Raw genomic sequence first — 17,306 nt, 5'->3', positions numbered from 1 at the left:
CATATTAATGTTATTGCTTTCATTAAGTTGACCGTCAGGAGACCTGGTATTTAGTCTGTATACTGAGGTGACAGACTACCAAGTTTTTAGGTCAGATTGACCTATAGTCATCATGCACCGTTCGTTGGCATCTGCTATTCGCCGTGCGTAAACTTTTCATTCAAACGACTTTTTCTCAATAATCGTAAGGCCCAGAGCGCTCATATTTATCCTGTAGCATGCTGGGATATATGAATGACCTTGACCTACTTTCAAGGTCACATGGGTCTGATAGGCTAAAATCTTTGAACAACTTCCCAATAACCATTAGGCCCAGAGTGCTCATATTTGGTCTGTAGTATGCGGGGATGAAGGGCTACCAAAGTTGTGAAAATGATTGACCTTCTTTCAAGTCACAGGGGTCTAATAGGCTAAAATCTTTGAACAACTTCTTCTCAATAACTGGGGTAAAGGGCAACCAAAGTTGTGAAAATTAATGACCTTGATCTATTTTCAAGATACGGCTATTGCTAAGGTAGTCAGATTGACTGTTAAAATTTTAAGGCCCTTGTTATTAAAATGAAGAATCTTCAACTGCATTTCATTAAAAGAATGTCTTGTCCTGAAATACATGGAGATAATACATTTTTACTGGTTTGGCCATCTAGTTGTTCATTTATGAATTAAAGACAAATCTGGTGATTTTTATATTGTTTTCAGATGAGCCTTGACAAACCCCTCACAGGCCTGTATAAAAAACTGCACGTCTGTCAGGAAATATACTTTTAATAATTACTTTAACAAACAGTCGAATCAGTTGTTTCGAGGGGAAAAAAACCAGCAAAAAGGTGACTTTATATCAAGATTATTTGGGTAAAACAAGAATTATTCATAAGATTTGATCAGTGTATGACCTGAATCATGCATAAATTGTTCACATGTTCCCAGTTTTATCAAATATTTTGAGGTGAAAGAATAACTGAGAAAAAAAATAACACCCCCCCCTCCTCCTCTTTGATGTTATCTTTGGGTCGTTTAAAGTTATTTTTGTCATTCTTTATCAATAAACAACTAATTGTTTATATTTCAATGATAAATCTAAACTTCATGACCATCGAATAAAAAATATGAGATTATCTATGGGGTAAGATACCTTAAAATTTTCTACTTCCGGTCAAGATTCATCGGGGTTATCGCCCTTGGTTGAGTGTTGACAGATGTAAACAGAAAGTGGCCAAATCTCTTCTCTATTAGCTATGTAAGTAATAATATACATATTTTGGTGCGCTATTGTGTGTTAAGGCTTCTAAATAAGTTCACTGATGAGCATAAAACAACGAAACTTTGCTAGAATTGGAGAAAATCACTGAACCATTCGTTGTTACAACGGAAAGTTGATAAACAACAGTGTGACAGTGCGAGGTCTCGCTTAGAAGGACTATATTGCGATTTGTTAGTCCTAATTCTTATAAAATAATCTTCACACGATTGATTCATTTAATATATTAGATTGCATAGCAGATTAAAATTCGATTTAATCGTTGCAAAAAGTTTAGTAAAGTCAGCTTCATGTGTTATATTCAAAAAGACTGATTCACTGTTGTTAACTGTGGAGATATACTGAACAGTAAGCACAACAACTATTATATATCAAGACTCTTAGACTGTCAGACATGTGACTCTGATCTGACTAGAATATGAAGTACATGTAGATGATCACTAAGATAACTGTCTGTTAGTATGATCACTAAGATAACTGTCTGTTAGTATTTTCCTCACAATCTAATTAAATTTAATTATCTTGATCGCAATTTCATTTCTTAAATGACTCCCTGTTTCACCAATTAGAGAGCAGTTTACTATGGTTACCAGTTAGAGCCGATTTTTAATTGCTAAACTTTAACTTTCAAGTCGAAGTTTCAAGTCGAGGTTGTGAGATGGCGAGCCTTGTAACCTCGCCATGCAACCTCGCCATGCAACCTCATGCAAGGAGTACATGTTTATAAGTTTGTACATGTATTGACATATCAGCGTCTAATTGATAAAATTGTAGTTATTATAGCCTTCACTTCCGATTACAAAATTAAACAAATACGGTTCATGTCTGCATTTAAATGACATTAAAACTAGTTTTAATTTGTATGTAATTCACAATGCAATACAATACTGAATTTTAAAATGCTTTATACCGCCGACAGAACATAAACATTTAAGCAATAATTGGTGTTTAATTCTGTGCGTGTATATATATATATATATATATCTGATTAACACAAATAATAATAGGAAATAATTTTTTTTACTGTTGCTGTAGACTGTTTTGTATATCCTCCTTATTTTACGTTCCTTGTTGTAGGTAAGCCATGCCAGATGTCTGTCTGTGAACCGTTTGGACCAGGCAGTCCAGATTCCTGGCTGTCTGAGCGAGAGAGTGTAGACTACAATGTCTTCTACAATAGTATGGACTCCATGGTCTTCCACAACGATGTGCACAGTTCACAGTTCCTGAAGGAGATGAAGGTGCTGTATGATGATGGCCTGCTGACAGATGTTACTCTAAGTGTGGACGGCCATAAACTGCCGACTCATCGTGTCGTATTGGCAGCAGCTAGTCCATACTTCAAAGCCATGTTCACCTTAGATCTGAATGAGAGCAGGAAAGACGAAGTGGAACTGTTTGAAGTAGACTTTGAATCAGTGAGCCAGGTTGTGTCCTACGCTTACACAGGGTCAATGGAAATTTGTCAGCAGAATGTTCAGAACTTACTGGCTGCAGCTTCCATGTTTCAGATAATCCCTGTCCACAAGGCTTGTGCCAGGTTTCTGGAGACCCAGCTGGACAATAGTAACTGTGTTGGTATCTACTGCTTTGCTCAGGCTCATAGCTGTGTCTCACTGCAGGTGAAAGCTAGAGAACATATTGAAAAGAACTTCATGGATGTCTACCAGTGTGAGGAATTTTTACGGCTTCCTGTGGATAAAGTTACAGAATTAGTTGCCAGTGATGAACTAAATGTTGATAAAGAAGACATTGTCTTTGAGGCTATATTAGCTTGGGTCGGAGCACAGGAAGGCCGTACAGGTTTTCTGGGACAATTGATGACACAAGTTCGCTTCGGTCTCATTTCTTTACGTTTCATGCAGGAAAGAGTGATGAAAAGCGACCTTATTCTGGGTAACAAGCAATGTGTTTCTCTTCTACAAGATCTGAAGGAGTTCGAAAGCAATCCTCATTCCTATCAGGGAGAGAGCACCTTCAGTTTGGCACTGCGCTCTGGCATGATCAAGCCTGAGCATTGTATGTTACTACTTGGAGGAACAGAGAACAGACGACCCTACATCAACTGCTACAACCCCTTGACAAGAGAGGCTTTCTTCATGGATGACTTCCCTGTTTCAAGAAGATATGGTGATTTTGATGTGGAAAGTTTGGCTGGTGTTGTCACTGACAAAAACACACTGTTTGCTGGCGGTGGGAACTATATCTACCACTCCGATAGCTGTGAACATTTTGACTCTGATGATTCCTTGGATGAATTTGAAGAAAGAGTTGTGAGTAAGGACTTCTATCGCTATGACAACGATCATAACAAGTGGGTGGCCTTGTCACCGATGTTATTCCCCAAATCAAACTTTTCTCTTGCATCCATGGGTGGTAAGATATACTGTTTTGGGGGTCTTACAGAAAATCAACACCCTACAGAAATCATTGAAGTGTATGACATTGACAAGAATCGCTGGAGTTATCAGGGCATGCTGCCGACATCACTTGTAGATCTAGCATGTGTTGTACATGAGGAGCATGTTTTCCTCCTTGGAGGGAGAACAGGTGTCGGGGCTCATAACCTTGTTGTGATGTACCATCCAGTCAAAGGTCAGTGGATCACCAGAGCTGGAATGCTAACTCCGAGATTTAATTTTGGTGCATGTGTTGTAGACGAGGAAATCTACATTGCTGGTGGTCAGATCTATTCCCAAAGTTCTCACACAATCAATAGACAAGCTCTCAAGTCTGTCGAGATATTCAGCATGGCTGACAACAAGTGGCGGCCTGGCCCTGAACTTCCAGAGGCCATGTATAATGTAGGACTAGCTGTTGTGAATATGGCACTGTATGCATGTGGAATGACTGAGAGTTCTAGACTCACTCACCAAACTTATCGTAACATTGTGTGTCGCCTCGACTTCAGTCGCGGCCAGTGGGACATTATTGAACAAACCCTTTGTGACACAAGAAACTACAGCTGTATTGCAGCCAAGCTCCACACCAGAAAACTGTCACAGGTCTTCCGCCCTGAGGTAGACACTTAGAGCAGAACTTGTTTTACTAAGTAATCCTCAGTCAGATTACCATGGTAACCTTTATACCACATTTTTGCAGTATCTTGTCGTAACCATGCAGGTGCCATTGAAAATATTCTGTGATATGAGAATATTTGATGGTAGCAGAAACAGAGCTCAAAAATGCAGAATACGTCTATTTCCTTTAGAATGCTGCTTACACTTACCCAATTAAAGTTATTTTTATATCATATCCAGGAACACACATATATTATATATTTTGAATTAGACATATATTTTGTGTGAAATAATCTGTTTATTTTCAAACAGGCATGATTTACTTTTATATTATTTAGACTATCTGGTGACTATACTAAATATATACAATGTGTCTGTCAAAGTTTAGTGTTTATTTGTTATACCTTTTATAGACAGGGTCATTTATGTCACACCAGGTGTAGAAGATGTATCCAAAGGAGAGCCAAATGGAAAACTATGGACCTACATTCAATACCTGGCAATTGTCCCATATAAGTTTCAAACTTGCAACCCAGAGGTGGATGGCTAGATTACTTTTTTTAAACTACCATGGTACTATGCTAGAGCACTTCAGCTTCTGCTGATCATGACTGGGTACTTAAGTTTTTGAAGGTGTTTTGAAAGGCGAGTGGTATAACCACGACTACACCACCCAACCATAAATCAAACATTAGATATATAAAGGGAAGTAACTCTTGATGATACAATGGTTTACTTGTTGCTAGTACAGTATGTTTGTACCATAGTGCTACTTATGATACCTTATGTCACACTCAGTATAATATGCATAATTAGTATGTTCTAACTGTATATTTTGTGTGTTTTTTACACAGGTATTACTTCACTAGCCGAGCATATCAGATATTGTTATTTCAAGGAGAACATCCATGATATTGCATGATAATGAACTATGTTTAGTTAGCAAAGTTATAACACAGTTAGAGCAAATGATAAACGCAAAACCAAAGATATTTTTACCATTGTCCGACACTATTTTTACACTTCAAATAAATTAGTTTTTAATTTGGCTTGTCACAATTTGAATGGTGTGTATTGTATTTAAACGCAAACAGCATTTAGTTTTTATATACCAGTGGATATTAAGGATAATGATTATAAAGATAGGCTACATTGTGATAACATAACACACTGTGAATGCTTTGCCAGTGACTAGCAAATTAGAGAGATTATAAGCAGTTGAAGCTGGGGTTTGAGGGTATTTACTATAGAATATGTACAAAATGTTTATATTTTTGTACTAAGATATTTTCATATTTGTTGATCCATGTAAAATTAGCTCTATGTCGATACACCATACCAATTTTGATTTTGAGTTGCATTTTAAGACTGTTGTAACTGTATATATGATACTTATACATGTATCTTGAATATGAAACTAATGTTCTTGCTGTAGCTTGTGGCTGATAAAATTAAATCATTCTGTGTATATTGCGCTATTGCTATTGCTCTACCTGCTTAAAAGACAAAGGTCGATATTGTTTTATTAAATACCTTCAAATACATATCTGTACATGCATATGTATATATTGACCTATTGCAATGTATTACCAATATCACATATGTTGCAATATTGATGATATTTTACAGACTTTTGTATGAAATATAAGAGAAGATATACCAACTTTTATTTAGTGTTACAGTTTAAATCATTCTTGATAAAGATATACATTAGATCTGAGATATATATAATGATATAGAACCATGACCTTTATACTAATTATCAAATGGTTCTCTTTTTTAAAATGAAAGAAGAGCTGTTGTATGTTGTGTCTTGATTGTTGTTATTGTCTCCAATACTTCATATTTGTATGTATTAAATACACATTCCACAAAAATGTCTCATTTGTGATAAAATAAAATCATTTGATAAAATTTTCAAATGTCTGTGTATTTGTTTGATAGAATACTCGTACATCTTACAGGAACCTTGATGTGGAATGAAGATATAGACAAGTTGTTGTAAGCATGCTTTTTATCTTTTACTCTATTAGCTTTTTGATCAATTTTGTTCAAACTTGGTCAATGGTGTTATGGATGTTTATACTGTAATTTGACATGTCTCATGCTTCAATAATGGTTACCATGGAAACATAACAGAGGAACATTTTATCACATTATCAGAAATCAGAGATAAAGGAGGTATTAGTTACCATGGACTTACAGTTCTAATTAATTGTTAATTGGTGAAAGTGAAGTGATTCTTGAAGTATTGGAGTATTTTCAAATATATATCTGACCTCTTTGTGACCTTGACAGCAGTATGCTATATGCCTCCTGATGTTGAGTCTTTAGGGCTACTAGTTATTGACGGGAACCCTTGTGAGGCTGTGATCTTGAAAGGTGGCAACGGTTACTCATCTAAATACACTTCGTAACTCTTCATCCCAGCAGTCCCACAGCCCACTATCAGGTCTCTTGGTCTTTTAGCTATTGAGAAGTCATTTGAATCAAAAGTTTGTAGATGACGGACAGAGCACAATAGGTCATCCCCTTTGGTCAGTTGACCTAAAAATGGGACTTTCCATCAAATTTTTGAGTCATGCAGAATTGTACCTGCTGCATCAACTGCATGATCATAAAAGGTGACTAACAGACTTCTTTCATCCGTTGTTTAGAGATACAGAATTACAACTAAAGAAAGTTGAAGTGGTAGATTCTCAGCATAAATGGATTGGACGACTGTCATACATGGGAGACATTAGCTGTTACTAAAAGACAGTTAAAACCAAGCAAGCCAAATGTACGAATATTTTTATTGTATATAAAGTAACTAAGGAGCTCTTCTTGCATGTAAAATTTTGCTTAATATATTGTGTCTCATTACTTAGGTTTAATACTGAATATACTGATGGGAACATGTCACTAAGAGACCTCATTCTTGCATTCTCTGCATGTCATCGGTAAACCAAAATGGTGACTGTGTGATATCATCATAGCTTTTATTCATTCAAAATTGATTTTGTGTGATATCGTCATTAATCTTATTTATCCAAAATTAATTTTGTTAACTTTATTGTGCTGTATACAAAAGTAGTATGTTTACAGTCCTGAATACAAGTAGAATGATGGTCGCCTTCAAATAAAACAAAGAATTACTAATATCACTCCCAAATTTAATATTTTTGTATTCCCATATAATTACAATGTAGTATAATACAGTACACAAAACCGAGTGACATGAAAAAAATAACAAGCATGATCATTAGATACTGTCAAATGATCATTAATAATATCATTAGTTACTTAGTCACATGATCATTAGTCACCAAGCAACATGATGGATACAGTGGGTTACTTGCTTGTTTTAAGTACATACCATATCACATGATCAGCTGTTGTCTTTATATGCATTGATTTATCATAAAACCACTAAAACATTTTCATGGTAAAATAATTTTTGACAACAATATTTGTGAAAATACATATAATATTTGCTGATATAAATTTGTTTGATAAACAGCCTAACTTTTAATATTTAAATATTATATACATCACATGTTTTCCTGTAGAAAATCATTAAATAAGTGAAAGCTCAAAGCATGTAAACAAACATAATTGTACCACAAAAACAAAACATCAAAAATGTTTCATGTAAGCTAAATCAGATGATCATCTCATCTTCTGTTTTACTTACAATAAACAATAATTTGTCAAATTTTCTTGAAGACAAACCTTATGATTAAACACTCGTGTTTAATTTACTAGCGAGTTGTGACTGTTCAGATTTAGTTCCAAATTGCAGGCATCATGTTTCTATGCTGAAGATTAAACACTCAATGTTTAATTTATTAGCATGTTGAGTTGTAACTATGACAGTATGAATTAGTTCCAAATTACAGGAACAGTATATATGTACATTGTTGTTTCCAAGCTTAAGAGATACACTGATTGTAGTCAGCTTTTTATAAGCTATGTTATATCACAGACATGGCTATCACTCACATTATCCCAAACATCTCAGACAGTCTCAAGTTTATATCTAACAGAGTACATGTATACCACCTACTGAAGCATAAATAAATCTAAACATGACAACTGTTTTTTCAGGATTATTTTTAGGGAAAAACCAAACATACTTTCATATATGATTTGTTCTCATACAATCCTATCAAGCAATTAGTACCATCCTCTTTTCTCACATACCAATGACACTTCCAAGCTCAAAATACATCAAATTCTTTGAAGAAAATGAATCCATGCATATATATGATAAATATCAACTTTTATCATAAAGTCAATATGAATTCATTTATGGCATTATGGCAACTATTAATTTTATCCCACTAGTCTGTGGCGATTATACGAAGCTGCCACGGTGTTTCTGTTAGAGACTTTGATTGTGTTGTCTGAATAATGAATCCTTGGAGGTCTTGATTCAGATGCTATTGGAGTGATGTTACATTTCCAGATAATTCAGAATGATTCACGTAGATTCACCAATGAGGATGTTCAGGCACCAGTGTAAAGAGATAAGAAGTAGATGTAGAGGAGGAACACTGGGTAGAGGAGAAGAGGACGCTTATTTTGGAGTTCTTGTACACACAGTAACGTACCAGCGCTGTAGGCAGCCCAAATTACACCACAAAACTGTAACAAATACAGGGGTATCATCAACCATATATCCAACCAATACAAGAACACAGTACTATCAAATAATGGTATTTATAAAAGTTCTGAGCCTAAATTGATTTCCCTCAACTTCTAAAATATAACTTCAAATCACTCGATTTGTAGCTCTTCTGTGCCTGAGAGTTCTTCTTTCACTATTCAGGAAGATCTTTTAAGAAGATTTCTCTTCTTAGAAGAGCGAATATTGAGTTGGCCTCTGGGTTTGCTTTATAACAAAAACTTGATGTCTTTCATTATAAAGGTCACAAAGAAATTTGGCAATATTATGAATTTTAAACACATTAGCTAAGGATAAATTATCTTTAAAATGAACCATTTGAGTTGAGGATCAGCACAGCAACTATACATTAATATAATCTGAATGTGAAGGTAACAAAATGATTGAAAGGTCAGGTGTCAACAAAAAGTTGACAGATTAAAACATAATATAACTACCATTAGCACTGAATAACAAGTCTTTAATATGATGCAATACAGTATCGTTTTTTTCAGACCTTTGTTATTGGTCTATACCAACCTTAATTAACAGTCCTAAGTAGTGTAGAGATCTGAACAGAGGGAGGATGGAAGCTGTGATGACCAGTGGTAAGACAGAATAGCCAATCACACCCAGACACTGGGAGTAGCTCACCTGTAAATACAGAAGGTTTACTGTTGAACGAGTATATCAGTACCATACTGAGTTATTAATTTGAAAAGAAATGTCTTGATCTAAATTTACAATTTCATTAAAATCATTTGTTCATGGTTTACCAAACACTACGTCTGAATGGATGTAACAAAATAGCCATGTGCAGATGATTTTAATCAAGATTGCCTCAATTCACAACTGTTCAGACTATGCAAAGACAGCATACAAAGCTATATGTTTTTCTAATTCTTACTCTAAATTCAGAACAGTAGAGAATGGATATAAGTAGCACCAGTTTTGGCCATAAATACTTACTTCCCCACCAAGCATCCTGGCCAGTAAAAAGATGATAAGGGAGCCAAATATCCAAATGGTGATTATCCACGATACCACCTGTAACATCATAACACTTAAGTAAACAAATATGTTCTGTATTTTATATATTGTTACCGGATATTTCTTTTGAATTTCTTTGTTTAGAACTTTCAAATTAATTCTTGAATGGAAATATTCAGTTATTCTGTAAATCAACAAAAGTATCTTTAGAACAATGACATATTGTCTGAAAAAATATTGAACTTCTACCAAATAAGGTCTGACTTTTTACAATTGTAACTGGCTAATCACTGGCTTACTGGTAAATCCATAGAGGTCAGTGAACCACATTAGAGACTTCACTAAGGATAGATAATTCATGCATAACATATTCCATATAAGGTATCATTATTTTACAATTCTAAGGATTAATTCAGGCATTCTCAATTCATTCTAATCTTCATCATTGATTACACTCACCATTTGTGTTCATGATAGGTTATTTAACTGTTTAGTATATGATCTAAGTTTAGATTAGAGGATTTATGCCATCTCACCCTGAATTGTCCATACAGTGATACCAGCGAGTATAGGAGGATGACTACCAGAGGTCCCCAGAAGTCAGGACTTTCCCTCACCACATGTCTGTTGAAGCCGAGTTGAGGCAGAGGAAACAGTACACACCGTAGTTTGTAGTAAATGTCTTTCAGGTCTATATCAAGTGCCTCTCTAAAAATGGAATTTATATCATACATTACAATACAATCATCTTTTGGGTACCACAAATATTTATCTATTATGGCCTGGTTGAGAGGGCACTATTGCCTCATAGTATTGTCGAAGGATGGAATAGTGCCCGAGCTGAAGGCAAGGGCATTATCCCATCACGAGACATTAATATGAGGCAAATAGTGCCCTCTCAACCAGGCCATAATGGGTTTAATTAGTACATCACCCTCACATGAGACCCGTTTTCAAGTCATCGTAACAGAAACACGTCAAACGATACCTCGCAATGCTATCTACATTTCAAAACCACGTTGTTACATTATACAGTACAACATATGAATTGTTGCAGAAATCTGTGTTTCTATAAAACGGTATTCAGCTTCACGAAGATTTAAAAGTAGATCAATATAGAACATGAGTAACTGTCTTTTGTAGAAAGGCAACATTTGCTTCTATCCCCCCACACAACAGCTTGTCCGCCATTTTGACGTCTTGGTCGAAGCGCAACGTTATAATGACGTCATGTAATCAATGGTGACGTCACAATACATTAACATTCAATATTTCGTGCCACTTCAATAGTGCCTGCTTGCCCGGGCACTATTGCAAATAGTACCCATGTGTGTAGCCAATCAGAATCCAGTATTCTGTCATGTGATGTACTAAACTACAGTATAAACTGGCCCCTGTCTAATCTAGATCCTTGTGTATTCTGGCATATTTGTACGACATTTTCTTTCTTAATTTAGATTACCCGTAATTAAAACCTGTATAATCTGGAAACCTGGTTACCATGAGATTAATAACTTACAACAATGGTTGTTTATCTTCCTCATCTAGATCCTCCTCTTCCAGTAACCAGGAAAAACCTTTCTTGTCTAGAAACTGTGATGCAGCACCACGAGGCCGCACTCCATATGCAGAATCTGATGGTTTCAAGTCTGCAGACATCTCCATAGTACCTTCAACCTTGTTTCCAGCTACGTATACAAGCAATTATGAAATATGTATTTAAGTTAAAATTGTAATTGAAGAGAATAATACAAATGTAACAATCTAAGAATACATAATATGATCATAAAAATATAATACATTAATTGCAAAATAAATTATAACTTATACAAAGCACTTTTGATGGCCTGGATTTAAGCACCCAAGGGGTCTTCAAATGGGAGGAAATTGGAGAGCATAGAGAAAATCCAGATGATTGGGCAGGTGACTCCTGACTTTTTCATGTCTGTGCCAGGGATTAAACCCCAGCTAGCTAGGTGAAAAGTGAGTGGTTTAACCACTACACCACTCGACCACCCTTTCTACTCATTATGAATATTGGAAATGGAATATACCAGGTAATAAGTTTTACTTGTTCAACAAAATTAAACGTAAAATTATTATTATTCAAAATGAGCACTTCTACTGTACTGGCAATTTAACTCATTTATTTCGTGTCTTTGATTTAAATCGTAATATGTATTATAGTAAACACAGAATGGTGACATGCATGATGCTTTTGACACTCTCTGCAACGAGCAATTTTAATGACTTAGTCTTTGTTGTCCGCCTAAGTGTATTGAACATCACACTTTGTTTTTTTCTGTTTATTTTTATATATTGATTTTATAAATTTAGAAAGAAAAAAGAGCATTGCTATTAAATACATTTCAATGTTTTAATCAGGTTACTGTTATTCGTATGCAGGGATTACACCAACAATGTTAGAGGTATAGCACGACGAGACACTTTTGATCATTACGTCGTCGTGCCCATCAGAAGTTTCTCAATATCGAGATCTAATATTATTGGATTAATGCAGGGTTGTGTCCAACCTGTTAATTACATGTTAATTTGTACTCCAAAAATGTTAGAGGTGAGAAGGATTCGTGTCTGTCTCTTTATATTACTAAACACCACGCGAGACGCCTATGAACCGGGAATAAAAACCGTTTTTCTCAACAAATACTTGTCTTATCGAGTCAAACGAAACACCATTGTAAAGTTTATTAAATTTCACGACGTATATTACTTGCTTTAAAGACGGAATATTTAGAGGATATGTCTTAAATTTTCGTTAAAAATAATCGACAGCTCATGAAATGACGGCCCCGCTTCAGAAAGTAAGACGGTAACCCTCGCACCCGCAAGCTACATCAAAGGCTGCGCCGGCGGATATCAAAGGAAAATCAGTCGTCGCCCCAATGACACAGTCAGTGCACAAACACAAAAGCGCCTGCCTTGGACTTCCCAAAAAACCAGTGTGACTTATTCTTCTCATATACGTCCTTGATTTGTAGAATGGTTATAAAAAGGTGAAGCATTTTCATTGAACGACACTTGCATATCGTGCCAAAGACACAGTAAAACCACAGGCGGCTGCATCTGTAATCCAATAATATAAGACGTCGATATTGAGAAACTTCTAAAACATTATAACTTCTAACACATTATCAAAAGTGTTGGAGTACTTTAAGGTTCATGTAATGGCTTTTACCAGTGATATTTTGCAAGCCTAAAACGCATTACTGTGCTGCAATTGAACAGAACTAATTTCATTAATTGTTGGTATATACCCTGGCTAACTGTCAGTCTTACTGTTGATAAGTAATTTGTGAAGCTGCTTGTAAATTTCAGCAAAATAAGAGAAAAATGTATATTTCTGGAGAAGACATAGAACTCGTGTGAATTGCATTGATGGAACCAAATAAACATACTATCGTGTTCAGTAGTGACTATGCCAGGTACTCCAACAGTTTGTTTGGCAAAATCGGACCAGCGAATAGCGCAGGAGCCTATTGTTGTAAATGCAAATGGCTGCTTTAAATGGCGGATCACAAATATAGCATATAAAAAGACATTTTAATTGATACAAGTGCTCTTATATACACTATAAGGTACTCTGAACATGACAAGAAGAATATTTACGAAAAAAATAGTTAAAATGTGGACTTTGAGGCTCTTTCCGGAAATTTGCATTTTTCGCCCCAAACAGATTGTTTGAACTATTTTTTTCGTGAAGAGTCTTCTTGTTATGTTCAGAGTACCTTTTGGTGTCTATAAAAACATTTGTATCAATTGAGATGGCTTCTTATATGCGATATTTTCGATCCGCCATTTATAGCAGCCATTTGCATTTACTACACTAGGCTCCTGCGCTATTTGCTGGTCCGATTTTGCCAAACAAACTGTTGGAGTACCTGGCATATTCACAACTGAACACGATGGCATGATTATTTGGTTCCATCAATGCAATTCACACGAGTTCTATGTCTTCTCCAGAACTATACATTTTTCTCATATTTTACTGTATTTTACAAGCAGCTCCACAAATTACATATCAACAGTAAGACTGACAGTTAGCCAGGGTATATACCAACAATTAATGAAATTAGTTCTGTTCAATTGCAGCACAGTAATGCGTTTTAGGCTTGCAAAATATCACTGTTTAAAGCCATTACATGAACCTTAAGTAACAATGTTCCTGTTACTAGTGTTAGCACTGAGTCAATTTACCGAGATTTGGTGGTTGTTGTACAAATTGAAACTCGTCATTTGATGGATTATAAACGGCAGGTTCGTTTGTTTTGTATTCACTGGAGCCCAGCGGCTGTGAAGTGAAATCATCCATAGTTAAAGAATAATCTCTTGATGATGTGGATCGCGATGTGTCCATGGACGCCATTTTGGGTAGCACTGAATTTTAGGTTTATTTTCGTATTAACTATACAATATATGTATTTAAAAGGTTTTAGGCCGAACTTTTGTTCGATAGCTAGGCATATACTATAAAAACATATATTCAGTTATAAAATCAACCAATTAAAACCCGTAGATAACAAGTAAATTTATCTATAATAATACGAAAACAAATACAAGAGCGCCTTCATTTATGAGGTCACACTGAAGAATACATGTACAACACAAAAGTTGGATCAGGCGGACAAATTACAAAACATACGGTCGTTATCTAGAGCGCACATATCAGTTTATCAGAAATAAACGTACGTTGTATCTATGGTTGAAATTGTAAAAAAAAAAAAAAAATGCTCTCATCCTAATGGATAGATGTTACTTATAATACATTTCGTGAATTCACTGTCGATATAGAGAAGTCTACTTTTACTTGAGTTAAAGGCCCACTACCTTTCCGAAACGGCTTAAATTCTTTTAAATGGGAATGTAAAACAAGATCGATAATTTTGTAGAGTCGCAAACATTATTAACTTTCCGTTAATACTACATTTATTATCACCTTCTGAACGATTTGATTAAAATAAATAACATGTTTATTTTCATAACGCGGGTCGTATTATGTTTCCCGCCGTCGTCCTAAATACCGGGCGGTAGTTGACTATCACTGCGCCAGACGGCAAAACAGCGAATTGACTCTCCACTGTTTTCATATATTACGCAGGAAATCTTGCATATGTTTGGTGTCGTAACCTTATTTTAGGTCATCGGTATGCATTTTCTGATGTTATTAATGTTTTTTTAAGAAACCTTTATATTTTGCTCCGGAAAGGTAATGGGCCTTTAATAGAATAAAAGTATTTTAAAACAAGAAAGAAGTTATGTCTATTGATGAAAATATTACTGCTTGATAACTACATGTATATCTTTGGATTTATGAAACTGATCAATGGCTAAGAGACTGCAGTAAGTGCCAGATAAATAAGCATTTCGTCTTGTTCCGATCGATTTTTGTTACCACGTGTTTTAATCTGTGATACAGTACGATATTCCCTGCTAATTATAGACAATTTATGTGATTGATATTGACAGTAATATCGGCGATTGTATCTCTAGGGTATGAACTCCTTGGTAACTTATAATAGTGTGTTATTGTAAAAAAGTACAGGTAACCATGGTCAGCTTTGTGACAGATACTAGAACCAATAATGAATTCACCAATGCTGGAGCAATTAGTGAGTAATCAGTTCCTTGATCAGCTATCGCCTGTTCAAGTCCCTGTGGCCCCGAGGATGGCGGGATAGCGCGAGATAAAATAAATCCATTTGGAATGATATTCTACAGTGATATATCAAGACACTTTTTGGGCTGTGTTATTAAAATTACGATATCTGTGGAACAGAACGGCCATCGCGAACCTTTATACTGGGGTAACTGTGTCTAATCGATCAATATGGAATACATATACCGTATGCATGCGATTAGTTTTAAATTAGTGATGACACTGAAATGTCAGAAAAGGGCATTAATGATGTACCACTGATAGTGGAAAGAATAACGAATAAATTATACGGAATGGACTTTTCGTGAACATTAACAAAGTGTTGGTAAGCATTCAGTGAGTACAGAAAATATGGATACTACTACGAGATGCAATGATGTTAACTGTATTCTCGAAAGGTCGATGCTCATTGTTTATGGAATGAGTGATTAACTGTATACTCTACATTTCTTAGTTACCCAAACAATTGCTTCTAACACATATAATTCCCAATGTGATTTCAACAAGATGTCAAACAATTCGTCAGACATAGCAGCAAGCACGTTGTTGTGGTTTGCCAACGAGAAAGCGGCAGAAGTGAACTACCCTGCGATTGTTTTTTCTGGCGCCATGATGACACTAGGATTGGTTGGCAATGGATTAGTATTTTATGTCTATGGCTACCAGTTCCAAAGGACACCTGCTAATGTTTATATATACAGCCTTTCTGTAATTGACCTTGTCTGCTGTGTTTTTGCCATTCCGTTCGATATATTTTGGCTACGGTTTCCCCTGATATATGGAGCTGCCATTCCGTGTAAAATCTTCACTACCATTTCACTAGCGGCATACACATCGCAGATTCTGTTGATAATATGTATATCCCGCGATAGGTACTATAAGATATGCTACCCAATGAAGAGTTTCCGGATTCAATCACCAAATAAAAATGTCCTCTTTGCGTTAGTTCTTGCGCTCTGTTTATCGAGTCCGTCCTTCGTTGTCCACGGCACAAAGAAAATAAAAATGGCGGTTCCAGGAGTGGTGGCAACAACTTGCTCCTTTGACGAATCACTGGACCATCGGGTACCTGTTATATACTTTGGGTTATGTCTTTCCCTCGCCATTGCTGACCTTCTTGTTCTCTTGTTTGTCTACATCAGCATAATCCGCGTCGTCTATCGGCGATCTAGGAACAATCTAGTATATTCCACAGGAGTCAATGCAAGTTCTATATATAAAATGTCCATGACAGAGCAACCATTTAGCAACACGAGGGAATATCCCATACCACGCAGAAATAATGAACTACGAAAAAGATTTGAAACACAAGTTTCTAAAACTTCCGTGATATTTCTAGTAGTAGCCGCTAGTTGTGTATTTAGCTATATCCCATATATTGTCATTGAGCTCATCACGAATGTTAACGGAATAGACTTTCGAAATCATAGCATTCTAGTACAGAAAATAATGGGGGTTGCATCTATGACCTTCTGCATCAGCAATGTCTGTAATCCTATAATATACGGCATCGTCAACCCAAACTTTCGCCGCGAGTGTTTCCGCCTCTTTTCCTGCCAAAAACCAGCTCGCTATTCTTATGCCTTTGGTGCCAAGGGGCAGAGGTGACACGAGAGGTTAAGCTGCGATAATAGCACGAGGCTGCTAAATTGTGTGTCTAAAGAACTTAAGTCTTAACTTGACCATGTACATAGTGCATATAAAATCAGGAAAACA

General features: G+C 35.8%; 3 protein-coding genes across 3 annotated transcripts; 2 read left to right on the top strand and 1 right to left on the bottom strand.

Annotated features, from left to right (window-relative positions):
• Positions 1-1,157: 1,157 nt before the first annotated feature.
• Positions 1,158-6,192, top strand: LOC138318260 (kelch-like protein 12). Its single transcript, XM_069260466.1, has 2 exons — positions 1,158-1,237; positions 2,336-6,192. The coding sequence occupies exon 2, from the start codon at positions 2,350-2,352 to the stop codon at positions 4,288-4,290; it is 1,941 nt and encodes a 646-aa protein (XP_069116567.1). The 5' UTR covers positions 1,158-1,237; positions 2,336-2,349; the 3' UTR covers positions 4,291-6,192.
• A 1,227-nt stretch (positions 6,193-7,419) lies between these two features.
• Positions 7,420-14,331, bottom strand: LOC138318259 (protein YIPF4-like). The gene is made up of 6 exons (XM_069260465.1): positions 14,132-14,331; positions 11,436-11,604; positions 10,453-10,624; positions 9,896-9,973; positions 9,467-9,580; positions 7,420-8,907 (listed from the first exon to the last, which is right to left on the bottom strand). Exons 1-6 carry the CDS (start codon positions 14,298-14,300, stop codon positions 8,770-8,772), a joined length of 840 nt encoding a protein of 279 aa, XP_069116566.1. The 5' UTR covers positions 14,301-14,331; the 3' UTR covers positions 7,420-8,769.
• Positions 14,332-16,097: 1,766 nt separating this feature from the next.
• Positions 16,098-17,198, top strand: LOC138319630 (neuropeptides capa receptor-like). The gene has a single exon (XM_069262780.1). It carries the CDS (start codon positions 16,098-16,100, stop codon positions 17,196-17,198), a length of 1,101 nt encoding a protein of 366 aa, XP_069118881.1.
• Positions 17,199-17,306: the final 108 nt, after the last annotated feature.

The sequence above is a fragment of the Argopecten irradians genome, chromosome 3 (assembly GCF_041381155.1).
Source record: "Argopecten irradians isolate NY chromosome 3, Ai_NY, whole genome shotgun sequence".
Taxonomy (NCBI): Eukaryota; Metazoa; Mollusca; class Bivalvia; order Pectinida; family Pectinidae; genus Argopecten; species Argopecten irradians.
The sequence above is the reverse complement of the archived record's forward strand: the minus strand, read 5'-3'. Positions and strand labels throughout refer to the sequence as shown.

What these genes read in the sequence shown, in the direction of transcription:
- LOC138318260 (XM_069260466.1), top strand. Translation starts at nt 2,350, where the DNA reads ATGTCTGTCTGTGAACCGTTTGGACCAGGCAGTCCAGATTCCTGGCTG.
- LOC138318259 (XM_069260465.1), bottom strand. Translation starts at nt 14,300, where the DNA reads ATGGCGTCCATGGACACATCGCGATCCACATCATCAAGAGATTATTCT. An exon ending in GAAGATAAACAACCATTGTT is followed by an intron (nt 10,625 to 11,435) that starts GTAAGTTATTAA and finishes TTCCATTTTTAG; the next exon opens with AGAGGCACTTGATATAGACC. An exon ending in ACTTAGGACTGTTAATTAAG is followed by an intron (nt 8,908 to 9,466) that starts GTTGGTATAGAC and finishes TATTTGTTACAG; the next exon opens with TTTTGTGGTGTAATTTGGGC.
- LOC138319630 (XM_069262780.1), top strand. Translation starts at nt 16,098, where the DNA reads ATGTCAAACAATTCGTCAGACATAGCAGCAAGCACGTTGTTGTGGTTT.